Raw genomic sequence first — 27,204 nt, forward strand, 5'->3', positions numbered from 1 at the left:
GAGGAAAATCCCTCTGCTTCTAAATGAAGCCGGTGCTGAGGGTCTGGCCAGCACCTGTGGGCTTCTGGTACGGACGCCAGCTAAACCTCTGGTTATAGGCAGGGACGGATGGGGCCTGTCCCCAGAACACGGGCTGCGGGGAGGGCCAGAGCAGAGCAGCGCTCCCTTAGAGGAAGGACAGAGGGAAGGGCAGGGCCACACAGGCCCGAACTTCCAGCCTGCTCTCTTGCTTGCCTGGGAAGGAGAGGTGAGGGGGGCAGGCCAGGAGCTGGCTCTGGAGTGGAGGAAACCTCTGGAGGGGGAAGTGGTCCAGCGCCTCTATAGTGGCAGGTTTGCAGCAAGTGCTGATGAGCTCTCTTTCCCTGGGGCTTGTGGCGGCTTCCCGCCTCCCACCCTCAGAACAGGGCTGGGGTCCCACGGCTCCAAAACCCAAAGCAGCGATTCCTGTTGCCCACTCGCGTCAGAGGTACATCGAGTAGTTTCAGCATCTCGACGCGGCCCCAGCACACGTCTAAGCGGGAGGCATCAGGAGGATCGGGGACCTGTTTGCAGCTCGAGTGGGTGCCGTGGTCAGTCCCCGGTCACTCAGTGAAGGGCTCCGATGGGCCTGAGAACCAGCCGTCCTGCCATAGTGGGCACTGACCAGAGCGTCGGCCTGGGCCCTGGAGCTGGGACCCTGAGTGTTCCATGGCTGCTCTGACAGCATCTCGGGCAGGGGAGCCATGAGGGCGGGAAGGACCGAGTTCTCCAGGGCTCCCTGGGGCCTGACCCTCAGCGGCTCTGCCCGTATTTGCTGGCTGTTTGCAGTTTCTTCTTTGCCGCCCGGGCTTTGATAATCGGTTCCTTCTCATTCTGGCTCCATCGTGTTGGCTCAGGGCTCAGAGCTGGGGGATCCATGGGGCTCAGGTGGGCTGCTCTGTCTACCTGCCTGGGGCCCCAGGCCTCCTCTGGCTTCCCTGAGCATAGCTCAGGCCATTGTTGCCTGTGATGGGGTCACAGTTCCAGCCCCCCCCGCCCCGATCTCCCGTCGGCCATCCGCCTGTTCCGACCCTTACCCCTCTGGTTGTGCCCCTCACTCACCCTGCTGGGCGCCCACCTCTCTTCCTCAGCCCCTGGGGCCCAGCAGTTCTGCTTCCTCCTCTCGACCCGGGCAGGTGGCCTGGGCATCAACCTGGCCACGGCGGACACGGTCATCATCTACGACTCAGACTGGAACCCGCACAATGACATCCAGGTGTGTGGCCCTGACACCAGAGCCCTCTCAGAGGGCCCCTCGCTGACCCTGGCTCTGTGGGCTTTCCCTCCCTCCCCCCACAGACTGTCTCAGGGCTTTACCTCTCCCTGGACCCGCCTCGTGGAGTCCCAGCCCCAAGAGGGACCTGGGAGGTGAGCCCCTCCAGCTCCTGCATTGTACAAAAGAGGAAACAGCCCAGGGAGGGCAGGGGATGTGTCCAAGAACACGCAGCGATCTGTGTGACCATGACCCCTGGTCTGTCCCATCAGTCTTAGGGTCCAGGCCGTGGAGTGGGGCAGGATGAGGGGGTCCTGGGACCCAGAGGGGGCCAGTTTGGGAGGAACAGGAAAATAGAGTTGAGGGGACAAGGCCTGTGGAGGTGAGGAGGGGAAGAGATGGAGGCGGGGGAAATGGAGCTGGTGAGGAAGGATGGGAGGGTTGGGGGACAGGGGTTGTGGGAATAGAGAGAACTCTGCTGTCCATGGCCACCCCTCTCGGGGCAGGGCCGGGCACGCACACACTTTACCCTCTTGGGGCGCACACACAAACTCATGTCTCACGCACACGTGTGTGTACCCGTGCACCATCACCCACACAGATCTAATCACCCCGGATCACGTCCCGCGGACACCTAGCGTGCAAATCCCCAGGCATGTCCTCACATCACAACCTGTCCTCACAGGGTGGCTGTGGTGGGCTTACAGTCCCACCAGTGGTCACTCCCGGGGAGGTGCAGCCCCCATCTCGGCATGAGCGCCATCAGAGCCCCGTGTGGCGTCATTACACAAGCACACTGGCCACACTGCCGCTTGCACGCCTGCAGTCACACCGAGTTCCATCTGCACAGGCACCCAGGCCCACAGGAGGCCACACAGGATGCGAGCACAGCTGCCCTGGTGCACACACATCTCCACGGGCAGGCAGGCAGCTGGTTCCATGTGGAGCGCGTTCGTGAGCCCATGTGCATGCCTCCCCCCACCCTCCGGTACCTGACCCTGAGCCCCCAGCCCTCGGTTGAGCTATGGGTGCTAAGCTGCAGGTCGCCCCCAGGCCTTCAGCCGCGCCCACCGCATCGGGCAGAACAAGAAGGTGATGATCTACCGCTTCGTGACGCGGGCCTCGGTGGAGGAGCGTATCACGCAGGTGGCCAAGCGCAAGATGATGCTAACCCACCTGGTGGTGCGGCCCGGCCTGGGCTCCAAGTCTGGCTCCATGACCAAGCAGGAGCTGGACGACATCCTCAAGTTCGGCACAGAGGAGCTCTTCAAGGACGACGTGGAGGGTGGGTGTCCTGGGTGCCGGGGCGCGGGGGGTTGGTCTGCTTGAGACACTCCCTTCCCAGGGCATCTCCAGTGTGCAGCCTTTCCCTCCTCTGCTCCCCTCTCCTGGCCAGGATGGGCAGGGCCAGGGTGGCATCTCTGGGTGCTGCCCCCCAGCTCTGCGGTCCCCCACCTCTGTCCTCCAGGCATGATGTCTCAGGGCCAGAGGCCCGTCACGCCCATCCCTGATGTCCAGTCTTCCAAAGGGGGAGCCCTGGCCGCCAGCGCGAAGAAGAAGCACGGCAGCACCCCGCCAGGTAGGGGCCAACCCAGCCCAGCCCCCAGACCACCTGTACCCCGGATGGCTGCTCCTGGAGAGGAAGGGGGCCCCCCAAACCCATTTTGTCAGGTTCCCCCGCCTGTGGACTGTAGCCGGGCGGGCAGTGGGCTGTTACATTGTCTGATCACCGTGCTCCTCTGTTGCAACCCCTGGAGGGGACTGGGAAGGGCCGCTGTCTGGAATCTGTCCTGGTGGGGGTCCCCCAACTCTGCACCCTGTCTGCCCCCAGGTGACAGCAAGGACGTGGAGGACAGCAGTGTGATCCACTATGATGATGCGGCCATCTCCAAGCTACTGGACCGCAACCAGGACGCCACGGACGACACGGAGCTGCAGAACATGAACGAATACCTGAGCTCCTTCAAGGTGGCGCAGTACGTGGTGCGCGAGGAGGACGGCGTGGTAAGCCCCGCCCCTCGGCCCCGCCCCCAGAGATCACGCCCCTCCTTTCAGCGGCTCCACCCATTTGCGGCCGCGCCGCGCCCCTACCGCAGCTTCTCCATCTACGCTCGGAAACCGATTATCCTGAAGGCCGGCTCCCTGGTCTCTCCTGAGTGGGCCCTCCACCCTCCACGCGGACCCTGGGTGCTAATTATTCTTCCACGTGCCAGTTTTCCTTTTGAAACTGGGGCCTCCTGAGGACAAGGGTGGGGCTTATTCTGTTCTATACCCCAGTGCCTGGCACAAGGCCAGGGAGTACTTGGGAAGTGAATGAATGAATGAATGAATTACCGCGGCAGGAGCAGGAAGAGGAAGAACACATGGGGCTGGGGGTGATCAGGGAAGGCTTCCTGGAGTAGGCAGGCTTTCCAGTTCCTCCTTGAGCCCCTAGAGGGCGAGATGTGGTAGAGGCAGCGAGGCCTCCTAGGGGCGGAGATGCGCGCTGGCCCCGCCCTCACGGAGCCAACGGCACCTGCGTCCCCAGGAGGAGGTGGAGCGGGAGATCATCAAGCAGGAGGAGAACGTGGACCCCGACTACTGGGAGAAGCTGCTCCGGCACCACTACGAGCAGCAGCAGGAGGACCTGGCCCGCAACCTGGGCAAAGGCAAGCGCGTCCGCAAGCAGGTCAACTACAACGACGCCTCCCAGGAGGACCAGGGTGCGTGCCCGGTGGGCGGAGTCATGCCGGAGGGGAGGGCATCGCTGTGGCGGGAAGCCCTGGCGGTGGGGGGTAGGGGCCGTGTGGAGTGGCCTGAGTCGGGAGGCGGTGGGGAGAGCTTCTCGGAGAAAGGGGGCTCCGGGCAGGTGTGGGGTGTGGGGTGTTTGGGGGAACAAGATGGGTAGTGGTTCAGTGACCTCACGGCTAGTGGTGTGGCTTTAGGCAAGCCTCAGTTCCTCCGTCTGTAAAACGGGGACGACGGGGATATGAGACCTTAGGATGTAGTGCAGGGTTGCAGGGATGCTGCGGGAGCTCACAGGAAGTACGCGAGGGCTGTTTTCGTTGTCACTGTTCTCGGGCTGCGGTGTAGGGGTTTGGTGTGGCCCTGGGTGTGGGGGGCTCGGGTGCGCTTCTGCTGGCACGGCTCACCCTGCACCCCTCTGCCTGACCCCCCCGCAGAGTGGCAGGACGAGCTCTCAGACAACCAGTCCGAATACTCCATTGGATCCGAGGATGAGGACGAGGACTTTGAAGAAAGGCCGGAAGGGCAGAGTGAGTCTCAGCGCTGGGCTGGGGCCCGGGCGGCGTGTCGGGGAGCTGGTGGTCAGCGTGGGGCGCCCCAGGGGCATCAGGACAAGCGTCCGTCCTCCGGAGTGGGTCCTCAGGGGCCTGCTGTCCTGGGGCGAGCTGCTGGGTGGGCTGGGTCAGGACCCCGGGCCCGGCTGAGGGCTCATGGCGGGCTGCTCCCCCAGGTGGACGGCGACAATCCAGGAGGCAGCTGAAGAGCGACAGGGACAAGCCCCTGCCCCCGCTTCTCGCCCGGGTTGGCGGCAACATTGAGGTGGGGCCTGCGTGCACCCCTCACTCGCCCAGCTCCCCTTCCCTGGATTCCTCTCATCCCCTTTCAGAGCAAAGAGCTCCCCGCTGCTGCCACTCCCCGGGCGCGGAGGAGGGGCGGGAGGGCTGGGGGGTCCCGCTGGGTCAGTGCCAAGTAGAGGTGGGCCTGGGCCGTGCCGCTCTGGGTCCTGCCCCCGCCGGAGGCCCCTGCTCCTCCGTGCTTCTCCCTTCCCTGTGCTTTTCTCCCTCGTCTCTGAATTCCCCGCTCCCTCACCCTGATCTCCACCGGCCCAGGTGCTGGGCTTCAACGCCCGACAGCGGAAGGCCTTTTTGAACGCCATCATGCGCTGGGGCATGCCCCCCCAGGACGCCTTCAACTCCCACTGGCTGGTGCGGGACCTTCGCGGGAAGAGTGAGAAGGAGTTTAGGTAAAGGGGCTGAGGTGGTGGCCCAGGGTGCGGCTGCCCGCCCTGGAGTGGCAGGCTCCGGCTAGGTGAGCCAGCACGATGGGTGGCGTTTCCGCCAGGTTAAGGGTATCTGGAGAGCTCACTGCTATCTGATGTTGGCGTGCCTGGGGTCCAGGCCTGGGCAGGGCTTATTTGCAGAGAACGCTGACCAGTCTCCTCTGCCAGAGCAGCTGGTGTTAACGGCAGCGCGAAGGATCTGGGTTGTCCGGGGCGAGGGCTGTCCCAGGAGGGTCCCCTGCCCGGGGGCCCTCTTCTGTCCTTCCCTGGGGCCTGACCCAGCCAGGCCTGGTTGGGAGGCAGGCGACGGGTGATGATTCCAGCCAGGATGTCCCCCGGGGGTCCTGCCAGCCCTCTCAGAGGGTTCTGCCGGCCCCCCACTCCCTGAGCCCCAGTCCCCCCCACCCCAGAGCCTATGTGTCCCTCTTCATGCGGCACCTGTGTGAGCCGGGGGCTGACGGCGCGGAGACCTTCGCAGACGGCGTGCCCCGCGAGGGCCTCTCCAGGCAGCACGTGCTCACGCGCATCGGGGTCATGTCACTAGTTAGGAAGAAGGTGGGTGAGTAGCCTTTGCTGGGCTTTTCCTGGTGGCTGACCACGGCCCAGGTGTACCCCTGGGGGGTCAGCGGGCAGAGGGCAAGTGCCTGGCTGTCCAGGGTCTGAGTCAGACTAGAGGCATGGACCCACGATGCCTCTCTGGGTGGGGACTGGAGGCCGGGTTGGCAGGTGGGGACGGGCTGGGGGTAGGGGCTGGCAGGGGCTTTTGCAGTCAGAAGGACATGTGGCTTGGCCAGCCTCGGGTGGAGGCGGCACCTCTGCCTCACCCCAAGCCTGGCACGCCCCCAGTCCCACGGGCCACCCTGAGGCCCTCGGTTCTGAGCTGCGACCATCTCCCTCCCTGCTTCCCTCCCACCTGCCCCAGGTTCAGGAGTTTGAGCACGTCAATGGGAAGTACAGCACCCCGGATTTGCTCCCTGAGGGGCCTGAGGGCAAGAAGCCAGGCGAGGTCATCTCCTCGGATCCCAACACACCAGTGCCCGCCAGCCCTGCCCACCTTCTGCCTGCCCCGCTGGGCCTGCCAGGTCTGGGCTCTGTCGAGCAGGGGAGGGCACCTGGGTCACGGGAGGTGGCGAGACCCACGTCCTCCCCACATCCCACAAGGGCTGGCCTCCCACCCCGCCCAAAGCTTCTGGTTGCAGAAGTGTCACTCCCCTGAGAGATCTTCCTTTTAATGACAGCTTTGAGATGTAGTTCACACACCACCGTGTTCCATCTTTATTTAAAACTGTATTATCCGGTCGTTTCTGGTAGATTCATAGGATTGTGCAACGATTGCCTCTAATTCCAGAATGTTTTCATCATCCCAAAGAGAAACACATACTCATTAGCAGTGACTCCACATTCCTCCTCCTCGTATCTTCCTCGGCAACCACTAATCTACTTTCCGTCTCTACGGGTTTGCCTGTTCTGGCATTTCACGTAAATGAGATTATACACTGTGTGGCCTTTTGTGCCCGGCTTCTTTCACTAGCGTAATATTTTCCAAGTTCATCCATGTTGTCGGGTATCAGCACTTCATTCCTTTCTGTGGCCGAATACTGTTCCATTGTTTGGAATCCACCACATTTTGTGTATCCACTCATCGGCGGATGGATTTTGGGGTGTTTCTACCTTTTGGCTATTGTGGATAATATCGTGAGTAACATTGCTTTGAACTTTTGTGTTCAACTGAAAACAAGTGTCTTCGTTCTTCTTGGGCGTATAGCTAGCAATGGAATCCCCGGGTCACGTGGTATAACATTTTGAGGAACTGCCAAGCTTTTTCACAGCAATCACACCATTTTTCATTCCCACCAGCCACGTGTGAGGTTCCAGTTTCTCTACATCCTCACCAGCACTTGTCTGATTTTTTGCTTACAGCCATCCTAGTGGGTGTGAAGGGGCGTTTCGTTGTGGGTTTTTTTTTTTTAATAAATTATTTATTTATTTTTGGCTGCTTTGGGTCTTCGTTGCCGCGCGCGGGCTTTCTCTAGTTGTGAAGAGAGGGGGCTGCTGTTTGTTGCGGTGCGCGGGCTTCCCATTGCGGTGGCTTCTCTTGTTGCAGAGCACGGGCTCTAGATGCACGGGCTTCAGTAGTTGTGGCACGTGGGCTCAGTAGTTGTGGCGCACGGGCTTAGTGGCTCTGCGGCATGTGGGATCTTCCCGGACCAGGGCTCGAACCCGTGTCCCCTGCATTGGCAGGCGGATTCTTAACCACTGCGCCACCAGGGAAGCCCCTCGTTGTGGTTTTGATTTGCATTTCTCTTTTGATTTGCATCTTTGATGGCTGAAGATGTTGAGAATCGTTTCATGTGCTTCTGGGCCATTTGTGCGTCTTCTTTGGAGAAATGTCATTTCAGATCCTTTGTCCTTCTTTAATGGGTTATTTGCCTTTTTGGTGATTCGTGTGTTTATCTGGGCAAAGCATCTTCTTCCCTCAGTCAGACCCCTCAGGCCGGGGGCGTCCTGCCTATCCCAGGTGACAGGTGAGGCCCCGACAGGCTCAGTGCCTCTGAGGACATCCTGCTTCTGGGCACAAGTGCCCTCTAGTTTACTAGACATGCCTAGTTTACTTCCTGGCCCAGTGTGCCTGTGGGCAAGTCCCTTACCCTGCGAGGTAGTGACCACCTCCCAGGGCTACTCAGAGCATGTGGGTCACTGGCCCTTTGCAGGATCAAGAACTGACTCAGCGTGGGGGAGGCACGTGGCCAGTCAAGCAGCCTGAAGGCTGGGGCCACACCCAGCCGTCCTGACTCCTAGTCTGGGCCGCCACCTACCTTGCTTCCCGGCTTCCAGATGGGAGGCACCCCCCACCCCCCACCCCGCATGTAGCTCCGTCCTGTCGGCCCCTGGCTTTGGCCTCACTGGGCCCAGTGTCCTCCAAGGCTCCTCACGTTGCAGGCCTGGCCTGGGTGCTCTCGCTGACCTGGTTCACCTGTCCTTCTGCAGGTGCCGGGCCCAGGATCCTCTCTGATGCCCCATTTTCTGCCCTTCTCCCCCTCCCCGCCCCAGCTCACCTGTCTCACCCCGTCTCCCTTGATCTTTCAGACAAAATGGAAGCTCAGCTGGGCTACTTGGAAGAGAAGGAGCTGGGGGCGCAGAAGCCAAAGAAGCCCCCAGAAATCCAGGTACGGAAGATGCAGGTGTCTGGGCCCCTGTGGGATGGGGGTGACTCTGGGGACCTTCTCAGGCCTCGCCCAGGCAGCTGTCACTCGGGCCCCCTGGTTCCAAGTTCGAGCCTCTGTGTCTGGGGAGCGGGTTGGGAGCACGCAGTGGGAGCCGGGAGAGTGCATTCCGAGCCCAGCACGCCTTCCCTGCCTCCACTCCTGTTGAGGCTCCAGACCCCGCAGCTCCTGAGTCTGTCCTCCCTAGGCCCTGCCAACTGCCCTGGACAGAGCGGAGGGTGAGGACAAGCACGAGAGCTCGGATGGCAAGGAGAGGGCCCGAGAGGATCGACCGGAGGAGATGGAGAAGGCCCAGCCCTCCCCAGAGCAGCTGCTGAAAGGTGCGGGCTTCCACCCCGATGCAGTGTCAGGCCTGGGCCAGAGAAGGGCAGCCAGGCCGCGCTCTACCCCGTCTCTCCCTGGCCGGGTGGCGGACTGTGCATCGCTCTGTCCTAGCACCATAGGTCCCAGGGTGAGGGGAGAGCCAGGGGCTCAGTTCTCTACACGTGGGCTTTAACTTTTCCTGTTGTACAGTTTGGGGGTTATTGGGCTACATCTTTTTTTTTTTTTTAATTTTATTTATTTAATTTTGGCTGCGTTGAGTCGTTGCTGCGTGTGGGCTTTCTCTAGTTGTGACGAGTGGGGGCTGCTCTTCGTTGCAGTGCGTGGGCTTCTCATTGCGGTGGCTTCTCTTGTTACGGAGCATGGGCTCTAGGGTGCGCGGGCTTCAGTAGTTGTGGTGCGTGGGCTCAGTACTTGTGGCTCGCGGGCTCTAGAGTGCAGGCTCCGTAGTTGTGGCGCACGGGCTTTGTTGCTCGGCGGCATGTGGGATCTTCCCAGACCAGGGCTCGAACCCATGTCCCCTGCATTGGCAGGCGGATTCTTAACCACTGCACCACCAGGGAAACCCGGGCTACATCTTTTTATTAGTTATTTCTGAATCAGTGGCCTTGTGGTCTGAACACATGAGTCTGTATAATATTGTTTTTATATGATACTGTTGAAACCTGCTTTCTGGTTTAATGTGGTCAGATCTTGTAAATGCTTATGTGTGCTTGAAAAGAATGTTTGTCCTTTCATTGCTGGGTGTAAGGTTCTAAATATATGCATTAGATCATTATGTTGTTCAGATTTTTTTATATCCTTACTTATTTTTGGTTTGCTTTGATCAGTCACGTCTGAGAGACTTGTGTTAAAATCTCTCACTGTGAGTGTGGGTTATTCTTTGTTCTCGTAAGGCCAGATTTTGTTTCGTATAGTTTGGGATTGGGTTGTTAGGTGCATATTGGTTCAGATTTTTTATAATTTTCTGGTGAAGTGTTTCTGTTTATTATGTAATAACCTTCTTATCCCTCCTGATCCTTTTTGCTTTAAGGTTCATTTAGGCTGATTTGGATTGAGCTTATTTTTGTTTAATATACACTTGGTGTATTATTATTTTTTTCTTTCTTTTTGGCCATGCTGTGCAGCATGTGGGATCTTAGTTCCCTGACCAGGTACTGAACCTGGGCCCCCTGCAGTGGAAGCGCAGAGTCCTAACCACACCAGGGAATTCCCATACTTGGTGTATTTTTTTCTGTCGTTTTACTTATAAGTATAAATAAAAACTTTATTGTGATATAATTCACATTCCATACAGTTCACCCACTTAAAGTACATCATTCAGTAGTTTTTATATATTCACAGTGTTGTAGAGTCATCAGCACAATTAATTGTAGAACATTTTCATCATTCCAGAAAGAAACCCTATGCCCGTTAGCCCATTTTCTCCTCCCCACGGCCTGTGGCAATCACTAATTTACTTTCTGTCTCTTTGGATTTGCCTGCTCTGGACGTTTCATATAAATGGAATCATAAAATATATGCCTTTTTATGTGTGACTTCTTTCACTAAGCACAGTGTTTTCAAGGTTCATCAGTTTTGTACCATGTATTGGAACTTCGCTCCTTTTTGCTGAATAACATTCTACACTGTGGATAGACCATAGTTTATTTTCCCATTCATTAGTTGATGGACTAACCCAACATCAGTTGGGTTATTTTGCCTTTTGGCTGTTATGAATAATGCTGCTCTGAACATTTGTATATAGGTATTTGTGTGGACATAGATTTCAGTTCTCTTGGGTATATACATAGGAGTGGAATTGTTGGATTGTATGGTAACTCTGATATTTTGAGGAACTGCCAGATTGTTTGCTACAGTGGCTGCACCACTTTACATTCCCACCAGCAGTGTATAGTTTTCCAATTTCTCCACATCCTGGCCAACACTTGTTATTATCTCACTTTTTGATTATAGCCATCCTAGTGGGTGAAGAGTCATAGCTCAAGCGGTTTTGATTTGTATTTCCCGTCTGTGTAAAGATGTTGAGTATCTTTTCAAGTGTTATTGGCCATTTGTACATTTTTGCTGGAGAAATGTGTTTTCAGATCCTTTTGTCCATTTTTTTTTTTTTTGCGGTACGTGGGCCTCTCACTGTTGTGGCCTCTCCTGTTGTGGAGCACATGCTCTGGACGCGCAGGTTCAGTGGCCATGGCTCACGGGCCCAGCCGCTCCGCGGCATGTGGGATCCTCCCGGACCGGGGCACGAACCCGCGTCCCCTGCATCGGCAGGCGGACTCCCAACCACTGCGCTACCAGGGAAGCCCCCTTTTGTCCATTTTTTAATTGGGTTGTCTTTTTATTATTGAGTTATGAGTTCTTTATAACACATGTTCCACATCAGATGTGGTGATTTGCAAGTATTTTCTTCCATTTCTTAATTTTTAATCTATCTGTATAATTAAGTTTTAGGTATATCTTTTGTAAACAGTATATGGTGGGATTTGTTGTTTTAAATCTAATCATAGAATCTCTACCTTTTAGCTGGCAAGTTTAATCTTGTTACATTTATTGTAATAGCTAGGTATTTGGATGAATTTCTACTACTATGTTGTGCTTTATATCACCCTTGCCTTTTCTTCCTTTTTTCTCCTGACATCTCTTGGATTGATCACATTTTCTATTTTCCCCTTTTCCCGTCAACTTATTTGGAAGGTTTACAGTCAATTCTATCTTGTACTCTTAAATTTTTAACATGTCACCTCCTGAATGCTATAAGGACTGTAGGCAACTTTAGCTCTGACGCACTCCCTTTTCATCTTCCATGTGCTGTTGCTTCTTTCTAAAAGTTTTGTGTTTGCTTGTTTGTTCATCGTTGCTTTGTTCAGTGTCCTCCTTCCCAAAATACACCTTTCAATGGTGCTTTCAGCAAATTTCTGTGGATGGCAAATTCTCTCATTATGTGTTATTTTTCCTTTACACCTTATTGTATTTTTCTTGAATAATAGCAGAATTCGAGGTGGGATAGGGGTTTTCCCTCAGCACTTGAAGATGTTATTTCTTTTGTATTCTGGCTTCTATTGTGCTGAGAAGGCTGCTCTCAGGGTAATTGCTGCTCCTTTGTAGGAAACCTGCCTTTTCTATCTTTCCTAACACGGAAAGACCATTTGTAAGATACTCCGTCTTTGGTCATGTGCAATTTCACAACAATGAAATTTTTATTTATCCTGCTTATGACTGACTGTGATTCTTTCTTTTTTTTTTTTTTTTTCTTACTGACTGTGATTCTTAAAGCTAAGTGTTGTGTCTTCTGTTGGTTATCAGCAGATTCTCAGTCACTCCTTCGCTGAATGTTATCTTTCCTCCCATTATGTTTATTTTCTCCTGGCATTGCTCTTACTCATCAATTCATCCATTCACCCAACCAATACATACTGAAGGCCTGCTGTGTGTTGGGGGCTGTCCTAGGCTCTGGGGACACAGACAGTGAACCAAAGCCAGAGCCTTCACATGGAATTTGTAGTCTACTGGGGGACCCAGGTGATCAGCAATAAGCACAAGTAGGTCTTGTTCAATAACAGACTCCAAATGCAATGAAGAAAAGCAGGGACAAGGTTTGTGAAAGAGGGAGGCGACGTGTCTTTCACATCTTTTACTTTTTTGTTTCCTGTTTCTCTGCAAGGCTTTTTGAGTCATCCTCAGATCTAGCTTCAGTTCCTGCTTTCTTTGGTACAGCTGTTCATTTGTATTATTTTCTATGGTTGCAAAACAAATGATTACTAATTTAGCAGCATGAAGCAACACCCGTGTATTGGCTCACAGTTGCCTGGGTCAGAAGTGTGGGGTGGTGTGGCGGGGTTCCCTGCCAAGGGGCTTGCAAGACTGAGGTCAGGGCATTGGCTGAGCCGAGTTCTCATCTGAAGGCTTGGGGTAAAATCTGCTTCCAAGCTCATTCTTGCTGTTGGCCGACTTCAGCTCCTTGGGGCTGGAGGACTGAGGCCTCCTTTGCTGGCTGTCAGCTGGGGGGCCATTCTTAGCACCTAGAAGCTGCCCACGTTGCTTCCCACGGGGCTTACTCCATCTTCAAGCCAGCAACGGTGCACCAGTCCCCCTCAGGCTTCAGATCTCTGACATCCTTTTCTGTGACCATTCAGAGAAAACTCTGCTTTTAAAGGGCTGGTGTGATGAGGTCAGGCCCACCTGGATAATCTCCCTCTTTTAAGACACCTGTGCCTCATCGCATGACCTTCTCAGGGGAGTAGAATCCCTCACATTCACAGTCCTGACGACTATGTACAAGCCTTGTTCTCCAGGCCAGGAAGTCATGAGGACGTCTTAGAAATCTGCAAGGAGATGTCTAAAATGTTAGCGATTATGTGTTGCATTTCTAGAAGTTTTATCTGGCTTTTTCTACTTCCTTTTTTTTTTTGATTTGTCTTTTCTTATGGATTCTCTTCCTTTTTTATCTGTCTGGCTGTGGGTATCGTTTTCTGAGCTTCATTTGGGTGCATCTTCATCAGAGATTGTTTTATCCATGAGAACCCATGTCATTCCTGGGTAGCAGGAAATGTCTCCCCTTCTATTTCCATGAAGCCCAGGGCCTAGTGGTCTCGCTAGTGACTTGGCTGGCCTGGGCCCAGGCTTTATGGCACAGTTCAGATTCCACGGCCTGCATGCCTTGGTGTTGGGTTTGGACCCTCACTGGGGGCTTTCTGCCTCCCAGATTCCATGTGGGAGCCAGGCTTCCTCAGCTTGGCCGTGAGCTGGCGGATGGAACTTTCCCTCTTTTGCAGAGAGCACAGCAGCTGGAGGGCGTTGGTTCGCTGGTTTAATTCCAGTTCTCTGCATCTCTCGGGCTTGCAGCCTCATCCTTCCTGTCTGGCGTTGAGACCCAGCTGGAGCCCCCAGGCCTCTTCCTGGTGTCCAGTCACCCTCTGCCCAGGCCCCCAGCATATGCTTCTCGCGCTTTGAGTTTCCATTCACTTACGGCACCTGGCAATTTCCTTTCCTTCTTGTGAGCGCACCCGTGTGTTTTTATCATATGATAGATATTGCCTGACATTTCTGGGTGTCTGTAAGAGGGGTTTTGTGTTAACGAAGGCCTGACGTGTTGCCAGGACTTTGAGTCCTCTGGTTATCATTGTGGTAGGGAGGGTTCGGAGACTGTGCCTTGAGAAGTTTGGGGGGAGGGTGCTGCTGGGATGGGCGGGTGGGGTGAGCTCCCGCCCCCCACCCTGCCTCCCAGAGAGCCGTCCCTGGTGGCACCTGCTGGACTTCTGAGTAAGATGATGGAGAGGATTCCGTGCATGGCTGAAGCAGTGTTGGGAAGCCACCAGCCCGGAGTCTTCTCTGCCCTTCTGGACCCCTACCCACCCTGTGAACACACTTTGTCTTGCAGAAGAAGTGCTTGCTGAGAAGGAGAAGATTCTGGACAAGTTGGAGCTGAGCTTGACTCACAGCAGAGGCGATGGCAGTGATTTCAGGCCAGGTTTGGGGCTCTTGCATGTGCTCTGTCCTGTGTCCCTTGGTCCCCTTGGCCCCAGGCCCTGATGAGAGCTGCTGGGTGGGAGCCTGGACTCAACAGCCCCTCAGGGGACAGACCCTCCACCTCCTCTCTCCTGACCCCTCCTGTGGCCCCGGCCACCGCCAGGAGGAAGGAGAGCTGATCATAGAGTTTGGCCTAGAGCATTTGGGGTTCAGCTGGCAGCCTGTATCCTTCTAAGTGCTGGAATGTTCTGGAACAGTCGTCCCCAGATCAGAGCCCCAAGGCGGCACTGCCCTCCTTCAACATAAGCTGCATTTTCACAGTCCCCCACATCCCCCCCCGTCCCCAGGTGGTCCTGACTTGGTGGAGGGACACTCAGGCTTGGAGCAGCCCTCCCTGCTCAGGATGGAGAGAGGGGGCTGCTGGCTTGTCTGTTTCAAATCCCTTTGGGCAGTGAGCCCCTTGCGGGTGGGGAGATGTGATTCCCGCTTGCCTTTGGGTCCCCAGTGCTTGGGGGAAAGCGGCCCCTGGGCACTGCCTTTGGGATGGATAGATGAAGGTGGGTCTGTCCTCCCACAGATGACACCAAAGCCGAGGAGAAGGAGCCCATTGAAACACAGCAAAATGGTGACAAAGAGGAAGATGAGGAGGGGAAGAGGGAGGACAAGATCGGGAAGTTCAAGTTCATGTTCAACATTGCAGACGGGGGCTTCACAGGTACTGGGGTGGGGCCGTGGGCAGAGAGCTGTGCCTGTTTGTGTCGCAGGCTTCCTGATGGTGGATTCCAGGAGTCTGGGCAGATGGCTATATTATACTAACGTGTGAATGGTTGACAAAAGTCCGCAGTATAACCTTTCCTAGTAACACTGGAACACTGAACCTCTCGGGGTGGGGAGATGGTAGAGGCTTTCCTAGGCCCACCTCTGTGGGGGCTGGGGGGCACCTCATTCTGCTTCCCTTGGCTGGCTTCCCAGAGCTACACACACTGTGGCAGAACGAGGAACGTGCTGCTGTGTCCTCGGGGAAAATCTACGACATCTGGCACCGGCGCCATGACTACTGGCTGCTGGCGGGCATCGTGACGTATCCTTGGCCAAGCCGGGCTGGGCAGGACTGTGGTCTGTTCATCTGTGGACCTCAGGGAGGCATGTGGGGCTTGTGGGGTGAGGAGTCAGGGGCTGGTGCTCCTAACCAGGTGCCAGGGACCCTTTCCTGGTGACGATGACAGTGACCGTGATCATAACGGGAGCTTGTCCCTTTATACTCAATACTCCAACCTCACAGCAGCCTTCCCAAAGGGTCACTACTACGATCCCCGTTACACAGAGGAGGAAACGGGTGCTCAGAGAGGCCAAGTGACTTGCTCAGGGACACACAGCCCTTCCATCTGACTCCACAACCAATGCTCCTAATTCCTACCTGATACAGACCTCACCTCCTCCCACTGATGACACCTGAAGGGTGCTTCACCATTTAGGAAGGCTTTCATTCATTCATTCATTCTTCAATTCCATCTTTACTGATCACCTGTCATGTGCCAGGCACGGAGGATGCAGCCATGAACAAAACAGCCCCAAATCTCAGTCTACCCGGAGCTCACATCCTACTGGGGGTAGATGGCGAACAGCATAAATTAGCAAAGTGAGGTTCAAGGAACATGATAAAGGGAGGATGGGCAAAGGGAGCTTTGTGGGTGGGGGTTGCCTGTAATGTGGGAAGGTCAGAGAAGGCGACATTGAGTACAGACCTCCCAGAGACGAGGAGAGGGCCACACAGCTCCCCGGGGGGAGCCGCCCAGCAAAGCCGGCCTTCGTGACGGCCTGGAGTGGGGCTGGTTATTATAACGAGAGGTGGAAAGCTGTAGATCGGGGGTCGGCAGACCTGTCCTGGGAGGGGCCGGGGAGTGGCTATTTCAGGCTTTGCAGAGGACTCCGCCAGTCTGCCACGGTAGCAGAAGTAGCCACAGCACGTTAACCAACAGGTGTGGCCGTGTTCCAATAAAACTTTATTTACAAAAACAGGCTGTGGGCCGGATCTGGCCTGTGGACCCAGTCGTGGAGGTTAAGATGCTTGCAGCCAGCCTGCCTGGGTTTGAATCCTACTCTGCCCCTCACTGACTGTGGGACTTTGGGCAAGAAAACTGCGTTGTGTTTCTTGGTTCCCTCTGAAGGCTCTGGCGGAGGCCCCTTCCTGGTCTGTCCCCAGCTCCTGGTGGCGGCTGTCAGTCCTTGGCGTCCCTGGGCTTACAGCTCCACCATTCCAGTCTCTGCCTCTGTTGTCACTCACATGGCCTCCTTACCTGGGTGTCCTGTGTCCAAATTTCCTCCTCTTACAAGGACATCAGTCACTGGATTAGTGCCCACTCTCTCTCGGGATGACCCCTTCTTAATCTGATTACACCTGGAAATACCCTATTTCCAAATAGGATCACAGCCACAGGTGCTGGGGGTCAGGACTCGGATGTTTCCATCCTCTGGGTTTTGGGGATGAAGGAGTTTATCTGATGAAGCCTCGGTGCCACGATTGGCCTCCTGGGGGCCCCTGTCAGTGGCAACTGATTGTCAAGTCATCCTCGTCCACGTGCTTATCTTGCAGCCAAGGTTAATGACTCTTTGGAGAGCACAAAGCCGGGGCGCCAAACCCCAGGCTGGTCTCCCGCCCCCCACCCCATGGCCAGGTTTGCCCTTAACGGTGCCCCACCCAGGCACGGCTATGCCCGTTGGCAGGACATCCAGAACGACCCGAGATACATGATCCTCAACGAGCCCTTCAAGTCCGAGATCCACAAGGGCAACTACCTGGAGATGAAGAACAAGTTCCTGGCGCGCAGGTTCAAGGTCAGTCCTTGGCAGGGCCAGAGGCTGGGGGCGGGGTGCTGCCAGAGGTCAGGTTACAGGAAGGTCTGGGGCAAAGAAATGAGCAAGCAGCAGCCCCCCACCCTGTATATCCGGATGCTGGCCAGACTGTCCAGGAAAGGGAGTCATTTAGTCCATCAACAAACAGGTGCTGGGTCCTTGCTCTGGGCCAGGCCCCACTGGGCGAGTGTCCCTGCCCTGGGTGATGGGTGCAGAGAACTCAGCTTGGGGCAGGCTCTAAGGGGTGGCCCAGAGGGTGGACAGCCGGTGAGGGGGTGTGTCCTTCTTCCCTGCTTTCCGTCAGAGCCTTGGCATGCGGGGGTGGGTGCTGGCGGAGGGGGCCAGGCCAGGGCTCAGTCCCTCCCCTCCCCCCACCCCCTCAGCTGCTGGAGCAGGCGCTGGTCATCGAGGAGCAACTCCGGAGGGCCGCGTACCTCAACATGACCCAGGACCCCAACCACCCCGCCATGGCCCTCAATGCCCGCCTGGCCGAGGTGGAGTGCCTTGCCGAGAGCCACCAGCACCTGTCCAAGGAGTCCCTCGCCGGGAACAAGCCTGCCAATGCCGTCCTGCACAAGGGTGAGCGAGGCCGCTCCCGGGAGGGGGGCCCGCCTACCTGGCTCCTGCCCAGCGGCTCCTGCCCCCCAAGTGGGGGCGTGGGGCTGGGGACAGGACATCAGATGGGACAGGCTGTCATCCAGCCTCTGCTCTTACCTGTGGGGAAAGCGAGGCCCTTGCTCTTCTAGCCTTTTTCGGAAGGTCAGCGCCGTGCAGGCCCTGGGCGGGGGGTAGGTGACGTAGAAGACTATTAAGTTGTACAAGCTCGTTTATCGAGCCTTGACAATATGGTTTATTTATTGATTTATCTATTTATTTTAGTGGAAGAGGAGAGGACCTTTTTAAAATTAAAAAAAATTTTTTTTTATTGGAGTATAGTTGGTTTACAATGTTGTGTTAGTTTCAGGTGTACAGCAAAGTGCATCAGTTATCCATATGCACATGTCCGCTCTCTTTTAGATCCTTTTTCCATACAGGTCATTATAGAGTATAGAGTAGAGTTCCCTGTGCTGTACAGTAGGTCCTTGTTAGTTATCTGTTTTTTATGTAGTCGTGTGTATGTGTCATTCCCAGTCTCCCGACTTAGGACAATATGCTTTAAATACGTTCTTTCTTTAATTCTTGTAATATCTTTAAGTGGTGAGGTTTCTCATCCCGTTTTCATGTCGGTGCTGGGGGAGGTGAAATAGTTGCTCAGGGTCTCCCGGGATTCACATCTTTGACCCTCGTGCTCCAAATCCTGAGGAAGTTCCCAGGCTGGTTAGGGGGAGAGGGTGAGCCAAGCTCACGTGAGGGTCCCTGGACTCTGCGGCCCCGCCGCTGCCTGGGAGAAGTTTCCTGAGGCTGCTCTGTCTTGGGCGAGGATCCGGTCCCCTGCGGTGGCCAGCGCTGCAGGCCTCCCCGGGAGCCAGGAGGCTGGCTGAGGGCCCAGAGGGAAGCCCAGCGTTGCGTCGGGGTTCCTGGCTGTCATCTCTGCAGCCCTCGGGCTGGGAGAAGCTGTTGGGAAACCGGGCTCTTGTCCAGCAGCCGGCGGGGCGCTGCTTGGCTGGCTGGGAGGGCCGGGTGAAGGGCGCCCCCTGGTGTCTGCTGCGCGGGTGCAGTAACAGCGACACAGCCTGGTAGCTAAGTGCCCGCCTGGGTGCCGCGCCCCGCGCCTCCCCTTCCCTCCCCAGTCCTGAACCAGCTGGAGGAGCTGCTGAGCGACATGAAGGCGGATGTGACGCGCCTGCCCTCCATGTTGTCCCGCATCCCCCCGGTGGCTGCTCGTCTCCAGATGTCAGAGCGCAGCATCCTGAGCCGCCTGACCAACCGAGCCGGGGACCCCACCATTCAGCAGGTCAGGGCCGGCCTGCGCCCCGGCCCCAGCCCCCCACGCACGTCCTGGGCGCCCTGGGTGGGGGCTCGGGCCGGCGCGGGACTTGGACCTTTAAACCTGAGTCCTTGCCTCCAGGGCGCTTTCGGCTCTTCCCAGATGTACAGCAACAACTTTGGGCCCAACTTCCGGGGCCCTGGACCGGGAGGGATTGTCAACTACAACCAGATGCCCCTGGGGCCCTATGTGACCGGTAGGTGCCCGTCTGCTTCCGGGCGGCATGGGCAGGGGCGCCCGCGGGGCCCCAGCCGGCCCCCCGCCTCCCCAGGCAAGCCGAGCTTTCCTCTCTTTGCCACAGATATCTAGCCGTCCCCGAGATTTCCCTCTGCTGCCGGGCTCGTTTCCAGTGGAGGTGAGGCCGCTCGTGGGCGCTGCGCCATCCCTTGTCCCTCCTTGGCTTGGCGAGTCAGGCCAGGCCAGTACGGGCCCTGGTCCCCGTGCTTCTTCACGGCCCTGGGGCCCGGGGGCCTCGCCCCTCCACGCTCGGGGACCGTCTTGGGGCCGGTGTGTCTTCCTAGGCTTCCAGACGCTTCCCCGGGAGCCTGGGGGGGCAGCACATGGCAGGGTGGGTGCACGTGGGCGTGCTCCTCTGTGTACACGCGTGCGTCTGTGCGCCGGTGTGTTGGTGTGCGTGCGTGACCCCGGCGGTGAGTCAGGGGCCGGTGCCCCCAGCCTGGAACCCTGACTCCACTGTTCTGCCTGCGCTTTCCTGCCGGGTGGTGGACGCCCTGGGACGTCACCAACCCCCAACCCCTGCCCAGGACCAGGAGGGTGGCTCAGCGTGGGTGCAGCTCAGTGTTACCGGCTGGGAGAGGGTTTTAGTCCTGAGAAACCACCAGTCCGCTGTGGCCTCCTCTGCCCCACTGACAGCGCCCGCTAAGCTGTGTGTCCCATCAGAACCTCTGCTTTGGTGCGGAGGCTCGGGGGCGGGGCTGTTCCGGACAGGCTGCTCCTTGGGGGCCCCGCCGCCTCCACTCCCCAGTGTGGTCGTGGCCCGAGGCTGGGAGGTCTGGGCTGGGGGACCCCCTGCTGTCAGTTGGCCATGACAGGTCGTAGTGGGTGGTCTAGGGTGTTGGGTGCCACCCCCGTGGGGACCCGAGCACCCAGCTGTGTGACCCGTGATCTGCCTCTTGCAGCCGCGCCTGCCGGGCCCCCTGCCCGACCCCCGCAGGAGAGAAAAGCTGCCACCTTTCTAGAGCCACGCCACCCGAGGACAGAAAGGGAAACGGAGAAATGCCACCTTGTGGGGACGAGGCCGCCTGAGCCCAGAAGCGCCACCCGGGACGCACCCCTCGGCCACCTCTGCCAGGATGGCTTCCTAGAGGAGCTTTCATTTCTTTGTACATCTTTTGCACTTTCCTGTTGAAGACTTGAACAAGTTTGTCTTGATAAAAGTTGAGTGACGTGTGGAGGAGTCTTGACTTGCAGCACGTATGTCTCTCTCTGCCGACGGGTTCCAGACCTGAAGGGAAGCTCCTGGGAGCCCAGAGGCCGCCCACGGACTCGGCCCGGCTGAGGAGGGCGAGCTGCCCGCTCTGGGTGCCCTCAGTCTGCCCCCATCCCCCAATCCCGTCTGCACCGTGCTCCAGCCCCTTGCCCGTGAGGCCCCCCGGTGCCAGGTGGGTCAGGACTGGGGAACTGGCCGGCCCGAGGCTAGAGACCTGGCTGACGCCCAGGTCAGGCCAGGCTGCTTCCTGCAAGGCTGGAGACCACCAAGTATGTGCTGTCTCCGTGGGACAGGTGTCTGTCCCTGGCCCAGCCTGTCTCACAGGCCCTGGACTCTGTCGTCACCAGCGGAGGGTCTGTGGCCCCTGCCCTGAGTGGCCGGTCACTTGTTCCCCGGAGGGAAGGGGAGGGCAGAGCCTGCAGGTGTTGGCCTGGGGGCTGCCGGAGCCTTTGTCTCAGGCCTCCATGGGAAGGGGCGTGCCCTCCCTCTAGCGGGGTGTGGCTAGCGTTCCAGTGGGGAGGGTCACAGCAGCGCTGAGGGGGGCCCAGGAGCCCCTGGTCCTGCCCTGTGCCCTGGGAGGCCGGTCAGCCCCACCTCCAGGTACACACACACTCCCCGTGCCATCTCCTGGCCGCAGATGTGGAGAAACCAGGCCACACGCTGGAGCCTGGACTTATCCCTCCCTCTCTCCTTGTCCCTGGAGAGGCCTTGATCTGGGCATTTGCCATCTGGGGTGGGCCACGACTGCCCTCGCTGTGTTCTCGGAAGGCTTGGGGAAAGCTTGGAGGCAGGGGACTGGCCCCAGTGGCCTCTGCAGTCTTCCCAGCTGGAGCACCCCCAGCTTCCTGCCTTGTTTCCTGCCAGTAACGCCCCACTGGAATCCTGACCCTCCTTCAGGCAGCTGGTGGTGCGCTGTGATGGCCCCAGTTTGGAGGAAGGGAGGGACGGGGCCAGGGCCTGGGCCTGTCTGTGTCTCATGTTCCCTGTGGCCCAGCCTGGAAGGGAATTCCGAGCCTTGAGCAGGGAGGGGCCTTCCTGGCGTGGAGCCCTGGGTGCAGAATCCTGTCTGAGAGAGACAAGCTGGGCCTGGGCGTGGAGGCACCAGGGGGGTTCTGTTCCCTGGCCAGGACTGGGGCGAGGATTTGGGGATGTCTTGGGGACACAGGGCCACTGGCCAGCCCTCCCAGAGCCCAGATGTCCTCAACTGTAAATGGCTCTCCCTGAACCCCTAGAGGGCTGGACCCCCAAGGCCCCTGCCATCTCCAGGCTGGCCAACCCTGGCACTGTGGGTGGAGGATTGGGGGTGGGGGCACAGATGTCCAGGACACACGTGACAGCCGCTGACCCCGCCTCCCGGAAGGGTGGGGTCATTCCTGTCCCCTATGGTTTGTCCAGCGCCATGTGTACACACGTGGTCCTCTGACCCGTCCCCCCCGCAGAGGTTCCGGCTCAGGTCATGGGCAGCGTGACCGCCAGGAGCCCCCGACACGGGGCCCTGTGACTCCGCCCTCTCAAGCAGGCAGTCAGCCTGCCAGACTGGCTGGCCTGGTGGGGAACACAGTGGATGCATCCTGAATGTCAGGTCAGGGGGCACATGGTAGAGGACGGGGGTCTGTGTTGTCCCCACTGCCTCACTCCAAGGGCAGGGGGTCCTTCCCCTGCCAGCCCTTGCTCCCCAGCAAGCTTCCCTCTGCCCTTCTGTTTTTGCTCCTTCCCAGGCCTCTGCCCTTTTCCTCTACCACCCAGAGCCAGGCGCCCACAGATGGCCTGGGCCCCGGCACTGCCTGGGCCCCGGCACTGCCTGGTCCAGGAAGGGCTCAGCTCTCCAAGACCAGCACCTGGGAGGCCTGGGAGGGGGGCTGCGGACAGCTGGGGAGTGGGTTTCTGGCTGACTGGTTTTGGAGAGGAAAAAGGATCTTAGGAATGTTTTCTTCTTGGTTTATCAAGTTATCTCCTGCCGAAAGTCGTAGTGGTGGGGAGGGGGCGTTGGCCATCACGGTCCTCGGCATCTTCAGGCTGGGTTTGGTTTTTGCCGCGGGCAGGAGAGTCATCCTGTGCAAGCGGAAGCCGAAAGTGCCCGTGCTTCCGTTTCCAGCCACCTTATCATTTAGACCAGTGCTGAGTAGGCTTTCTGTTGATCCATCTTGGGGCCACAGTCTCGGAAGGCGTAGCTGGCTGGGCTCCTGGGTGACCAGGGGAGTTTGGGCTGGACTGACTGTGTCCGGGGGTCCCCTTGCACACGCCCACCATGGAAGCACATCCTGAGACCCCCTGTGCAAGGGGGCCCTCCCTGCAAGCCGCCTTCAGAAGCTCCTTTGTTTTCTGCAAGTGATGACCATGGTCCTGTTCTGCTGGTACCACGACCCGTGCAGCCACCTGCCCTCCTGCTGGTTGGGCGTCCCTTCCCAGGGTCCTCTGGGGACTCCCTGGGCCAGGTCAGGGGCTGGCTGAGTCTTGCCCCAGGGACACCTGTAGCCCTTGCTGCCAGGTGTTGGGTCCCAGGAATGCTGAGGGCCTGAGGGGATTGTGTAGAGGGTAGGCTCGGGGACCTCCGGAGTGTGCCCAGAGTGGGGTGGCAGGAAGGAGCTTAGCTGGGAGGCGGGGGGCTGAGGTCTTGGCCCGGCCACGGTCCAGGGTGCCCCCTCCGTACCTGCAGCTGACCTGTGCCGACCACTATCTCTGTCGAGGAAGCTGGCTCTCGCCCCATTTTATATTTCTGGAAGTTTACAGTTGTGGTGCATCAGCCCAAAGTCATTGGCTTGTGTTTTGGGATTTTTTTCTTAGTTTTCAGATTTTTTTTAAACAAAGTATTTTTTTAGGTGCGATAACCCAGAAAGGGCCCGTTGGGTGTGTGTGTGTCCTGAACCCCTGATACTGAGCTGGGAGCCTGAGCCTCCCATGGCTCCTCTGTGCCTGGGGTTGAGGGGAGGGGCCCACCCCCCTGCCTGGGCATCGGTGCGTGGGAGGTCGAGGGAGCAGACGCCTGCACCCAGGCTGGCATCTGGCCCAGCTGAGAGGGGCCGGCCCCTTGCCTGGTAGAGCCCCCAGCTGGTGAAGGGGCCGGGGCGCTGGGGCGAGTCGGGACGGTCCCAGCCAGGCAGCCGGAGCTGGAGGCTGAGCCCCTGTGTGTAGTCACCTGTCCGGTCCTCAGGAGGATGTGTAGGAGGCTCGATAAAGAGTGTAACCGACCCGGTTCCCTTTACTTTGTACTCTGTGTATGTCTTGGTTTTCTGTGTTTTAATAAATCCTTTGGGAAAGGATTGGATCAAAGAGCGTGTTCCTAGCTTCTCACTGATCTAGGATGGGGGTGGCTGGGGAAGGATGTGAGGGGGATGTCATCTAAAGCCACCTCCCACCTGAGGAGACACGGCCCTGTGAGGCTGAAAGGCTCGCTGGGAAGGGGGCGCCCCAAAAAGGGGTGTCCAGGGGTGGTGCCCGCCCCTCCCACCTGCCCCCTGAAACAGCACTGCTCAGAGGAACACTGAGCCCCCGGAGACAGCCCACAGGCCTCCCTGGACCCTGACCTCTGTCCCCAGGCGGGTCCAGCAGCCTCCCACCAACTTCCACCCCTGAATCACTTGGGAGCGAAGGGGTCTCGGTGCCCAGTCTTCGCCTCTCCCCCAGGGCCCCTTTCTCCCAACCTCTGCTCAGCCCCCACCGGCTGGCCTCTGCAGGGGGCAGCCTCCTCTCCCTCCCACTGCCCTTGGCCCAGCCCTGACCCCGAGGACCCCGCAAAGGAGGGGCGCAGACCCTGACGGGCTGGGGTTTTATTCTGTCATTCCATAAATACGCGCTGCGTCTCCACGGAGCGCCACTTGGAAGTGCGAGGCATGTGGCATCTCTGCCTGTGTAGGGGATGCAGTTAGCTGAGGAGCCACAGTCATTAAAGGCGGGGAGAGAAAAGGAGCACATTATTTACATGACTGGAGAGAACAGAAGACAGAGCAAGCCCCCATCTCGTCCTCGGGACCTCGAATTTGCCGTAGATTCAGGGTGAAAAATGCTGGGGGCTCTGTGTGTCATTAGCAAGGAAGACTGGTCCTGCCCTGACCCAGACTGGGCCTTCTTCCCGTGTGGGGCACTGCCAGGTGGACCCCTGGGGGCAAAAACTCTGCTTCAAGGGGAGGGTGAGAGGCTGGCTGGCAGCTGGGGCTCTTGGCGGGCTTCCCTTCAAGCAGGTAGGGTGCGGCTGGCTGGTCTGAAACCCGTGCCAGGCGGGGCCCAGGCTGCCCCTCCAGGGCCTGCCTCGGCCCAGCTCTTCTGTTTCCAGGCTCTGACCGCCCTTGGGCCCCACTCCAGCACCCCTGAAGTCGGGGGACCCTCCCTCAGGAAGCAGGGTGGCATCCCTCCACACCCACTTGCAGCGGGGATACAGAACCAGGCCGTGGATGGTGCCCCAGGACCGGGAAGCTGCTTGGGTCTTTGCGCTGGGCACTTAGACCTCGGTAGAGCTCAACCCTGGGGGCCCTCGTCTCCCTCTGTCTGGGAAACATGCAGCTAGCGGGCTCGGCCTTCCTAGGTGTGGCTCATGGGGTGGGGGGGTGGCAGGGCCCCGACTGCACGCCCTGGTCCCTCTTCCAGCAGTGGGTGGGCAGGGTGACAGCAGTGTGGAGAGGTCCCAGCCATCTTGCCAATGAGCGGCCGGTAACCTGGCCCCTGAGCACGGCCAGCTGCTGGGACTGCCTGGCCCAGAGCACTTGGTCCCTGCCTGGATGGACCTGGGATGAAAGCCGCCCCACTGCAGTGTCCTGCCCTCAGAGCCACATCCCACTGTGTGGTGGTGGGCAGTGGCTGTGGATTCTGCTGGGACAGGCTTGTCCCCTCCCCACACCCACAGGCTGAAGTGTGCAGGGGACTTGGTGAAGACGACCCCCAGGGGCCTGGTCTACAAAGAGGGAGAATGTTCCAGACTCCAGGGCCAGCACAAAGGTCAGGAGTGGAAGAAGGTCCCCCCTCCCCCCACTTCTGTGGCTTTCTTAAAGCCAGTTTCCCAGGCCTTGGCTCAGCCAGGACTGGACGGCGGCCCCTCTGAGAATAATGGCAGGGAGGGGCCTCTCTGAAGGGCAAAGCAGGATGGGCTATGTCTGCCCAAGGGCACGAGGGCCCGTATTCGGTGGGCTGGGGCGTCTGCAGAGCCTGGCCCCCAACTCCCACCCACCACGGCCAGCAAAGGCTGGGTGCCGCTCAGGACTATGGGGCTGCGCCTCCTGGCGGCCGGCCCGCCTCCCCGCCTCCATCCCTGCAGCCCCAGGCCCGGCTACAAAGTGGCTGACACTTGTGAATGTCCCGCCCTCCCTCCCTGTCCCCAGTCTGTTCCAGGCTTGGGGGGAGGGGGGGCTGGTGTGGACAGGAATGACCGACCCCAGCCGTCCCTCCGTCTTCGTGGGCTGTGTGGAGGTGTCCCGGGGGCGGCTCTGCTGCCCTGGTAACGAGCTCTGAGCACCCCACCCCACCCACCTGGTCTGCGGCCTCGCAGGGGGCACCGCTCCACAGAGAGGCTCCCGGGGTCTTTTCCTAGACCGCGGGGGCTGCTGCTGGCTGGCCCCCAGGCCCCAGGCACACAGCACAGAAAACCCCAGGGACTCTCCCTCGTTGAAGGGGTCCCAGCACGTGCTCTCTGCAGACCCCAAGGCCACCACCCCCCGGCACAGCAGAGGCTGGCTACCTGGTGTGTGGTCAGCAGCCAGTCCAGCTGAGCACGTGTGACCTCGGGGCCTTCTGGGGCGAGGACAGAGGGGCGGAGGACTGGGCGCCTGGCAGGGAGGGAGGGCAGGTGGGGCCCTGGAGGGACCTGGACTGGAGCCCAGGCACTGGGGCTCATCAATTGTTTGCGGGGAGGAAGCCAGCAGGGCGAGAAGCTTGAAATCAGAGCCCCCCAACTTTTTGTGCGTCCCAAACTGCAGGGCGAATCTCCCTGGATCCCTGCCCCTGCCAGCAAGGTGGCGGGGGGTGGGGGTGGTCAAGGGGCAGCTCGGAAGGCCCCTCGGAGACACACTGGGGCGGGTGGTTGGGAGAAGGGGCTGGGGGAAGAATCCGGGGTCAGGCCCGAGGAAAGTACCCGGAGCCCTTGGCAAGAGGGGGAATGAGGGAGACCCCAGAGGGAGGCCTGCCCTGACCAGGGCCCCGCCGAGGGGCCACAGGAAGAGGCAGACCCGGCTTCCTCTTCCCTTCCCCAATGCCGGGTGGGGTTCTCGGCAGAGGAGAGGCGGGCTCTGCCCGCCCCCAGGCCCCAGCTGGTCTTGGCTTGGCCTGGACTTGAGTCTCTGAGACGGCCCGTGGCTGGGCGAAAACATGGTGGTTTCCTGGAGGAGGAGCAGAGACGGCAGGCTTGGGTGGGACCGCACGAGTGCCTTCGAATCAATGCCGACTCCCCGACACGAACCCGACAGCGGTCCTGCGAAGCAGCGGGTGGTGTGTGGCAGCGACTTCTGCGGTCTCTTCCCGGCGACATCTTGCTGCGTTGTTTTGTTTTTGAAGCAAACCACACTCTTGACTTGGCTTCAAATAGCTTAAGCGAGCTAACAGAGAGGCTAGGAGGGAAACGGAAACCGTCCAGGCAAACGGCCGGGGGCTTCTTAGGATCTGTAGTCCTTTTTGCTGTAGGGTTTATTGCCCAAAATGCTATCGATCTCGTGGATAATGGAAGACGACAGTTTTGGAAGGACCTGTGTGCAAAGATGGGAGCTATTCAGAATCTACCACCAAGACTGGCCTGGCCTGCAGGTGAGG

At 58.5% G+C, this 27,204-nt stretch overlaps 2 protein-coding genes across 9 annotated transcripts in view; one reads left to right on the forward strand and one right to left on the reverse strand.

Annotated features, from left to right (window-relative positions):
* Positions 1–23,859, forward strand: part of CHD5 (chromodomain helicase DNA binding protein 5) — a 66,050-nt gene extending 42,191 nt beyond the window's left edge. For 2 of the 3 annotated variants that reach the window (XM_027110379.1, XM_027110377.1), the window contains 22 exons: positions 1,110–1,234; positions 2,285–2,516; positions 2,700–2,810; positions 3,063–3,235; positions 3,759–3,933; positions 4,393–4,485; positions 4,686–4,774; positions 5,065–5,198; positions 5,645–5,789; positions 6,157–6,316; positions 8,322–8,401; positions 8,646–8,778; positions 14,157–14,246; positions 14,823–14,960; positions 15,218–15,326; positions 16,948–17,080; positions 17,482–17,677; positions 18,829–18,992; positions 19,107–19,221; positions 19,327–19,380; positions 20,165–20,768; positions 20,898–23,859. In XM_027110379.1, the coding sequence (XP_026966180.1) occupies positions 1,110–1,234; positions 2,285–2,516; positions 2,700–2,810; positions 3,063–3,235; positions 3,759–3,933; positions 4,393–4,485; positions 4,686–4,774; positions 5,065–5,198; positions 5,645–5,789; positions 6,157–6,316; positions 8,322–8,401; positions 8,646–8,778; positions 14,157–14,246; positions 14,823–14,960; positions 15,218–15,326; positions 16,948–17,080; positions 17,482–17,677; positions 18,829–18,992; positions 19,107–19,221; positions 19,327–19,334 (2,603 nt within the window). In that variant the 3' untranslated portion in view covers positions 19,335–19,380; positions 20,165–20,768; positions 20,898–23,859. The remainder of the gene's footprint in view (positions 1–1,109; positions 1,235–2,284; positions 2,517–2,699; positions 2,811–3,062; positions 3,236–3,758; positions 3,934–4,392; positions 4,486–4,685; positions 4,775–5,064; positions 5,199–5,644; positions 5,790–6,156; positions 6,317–8,321; positions 8,402–8,645; positions 8,779–14,156; positions 14,247–14,822; positions 14,961–15,217; positions 15,327–16,947; positions 17,081–17,481; positions 17,678–18,828; positions 18,993–19,106; positions 19,222–19,326; positions 19,381–20,164; positions 20,769–20,897) is intronic. The other variant, XM_027110378.1, reaches the window with a different exon arrangement.
* Positions 23,860–24,227: 368 nt separating this feature from the next.
* KCNAB2 (potassium voltage-gated channel subfamily A regulatory beta subunit 2) overlaps positions 24,228–27,204 on the reverse strand; it is a 97,573-nt gene continuing 94,596 nt past the window's right edge. For all 6 annotated transcript variants that reach the window (XM_027110382.1, XM_027110381.1, XM_027110384.1 and 3 more), the window contains one exon: positions 24,228–27,140. In XM_027110382.1, coding sequence (XP_026966183.1) covers positions 27,051–27,140 — 90 coding nt within the window. In that variant the 3' untranslated portion in view covers positions 24,228–27,050. The remainder of the gene's footprint in view (positions 27,141–27,204) is intronic.

Source organism: Aethalodelphis obliquidens, unplaced genomic scaffold (genome assembly GCF_003676395.1).
Source record: "Aethalodelphis obliquidens isolate GAN/ISIS:26980383/991018 unplaced genomic scaffold, ASM367639v1 scaffold9, whole genome shotgun sequence".
NCBI lineage: Eukaryota > Metazoa > Chordata > Mammalia > Artiodactyla > Delphinidae > Aethalodelphis > Aethalodelphis obliquidens.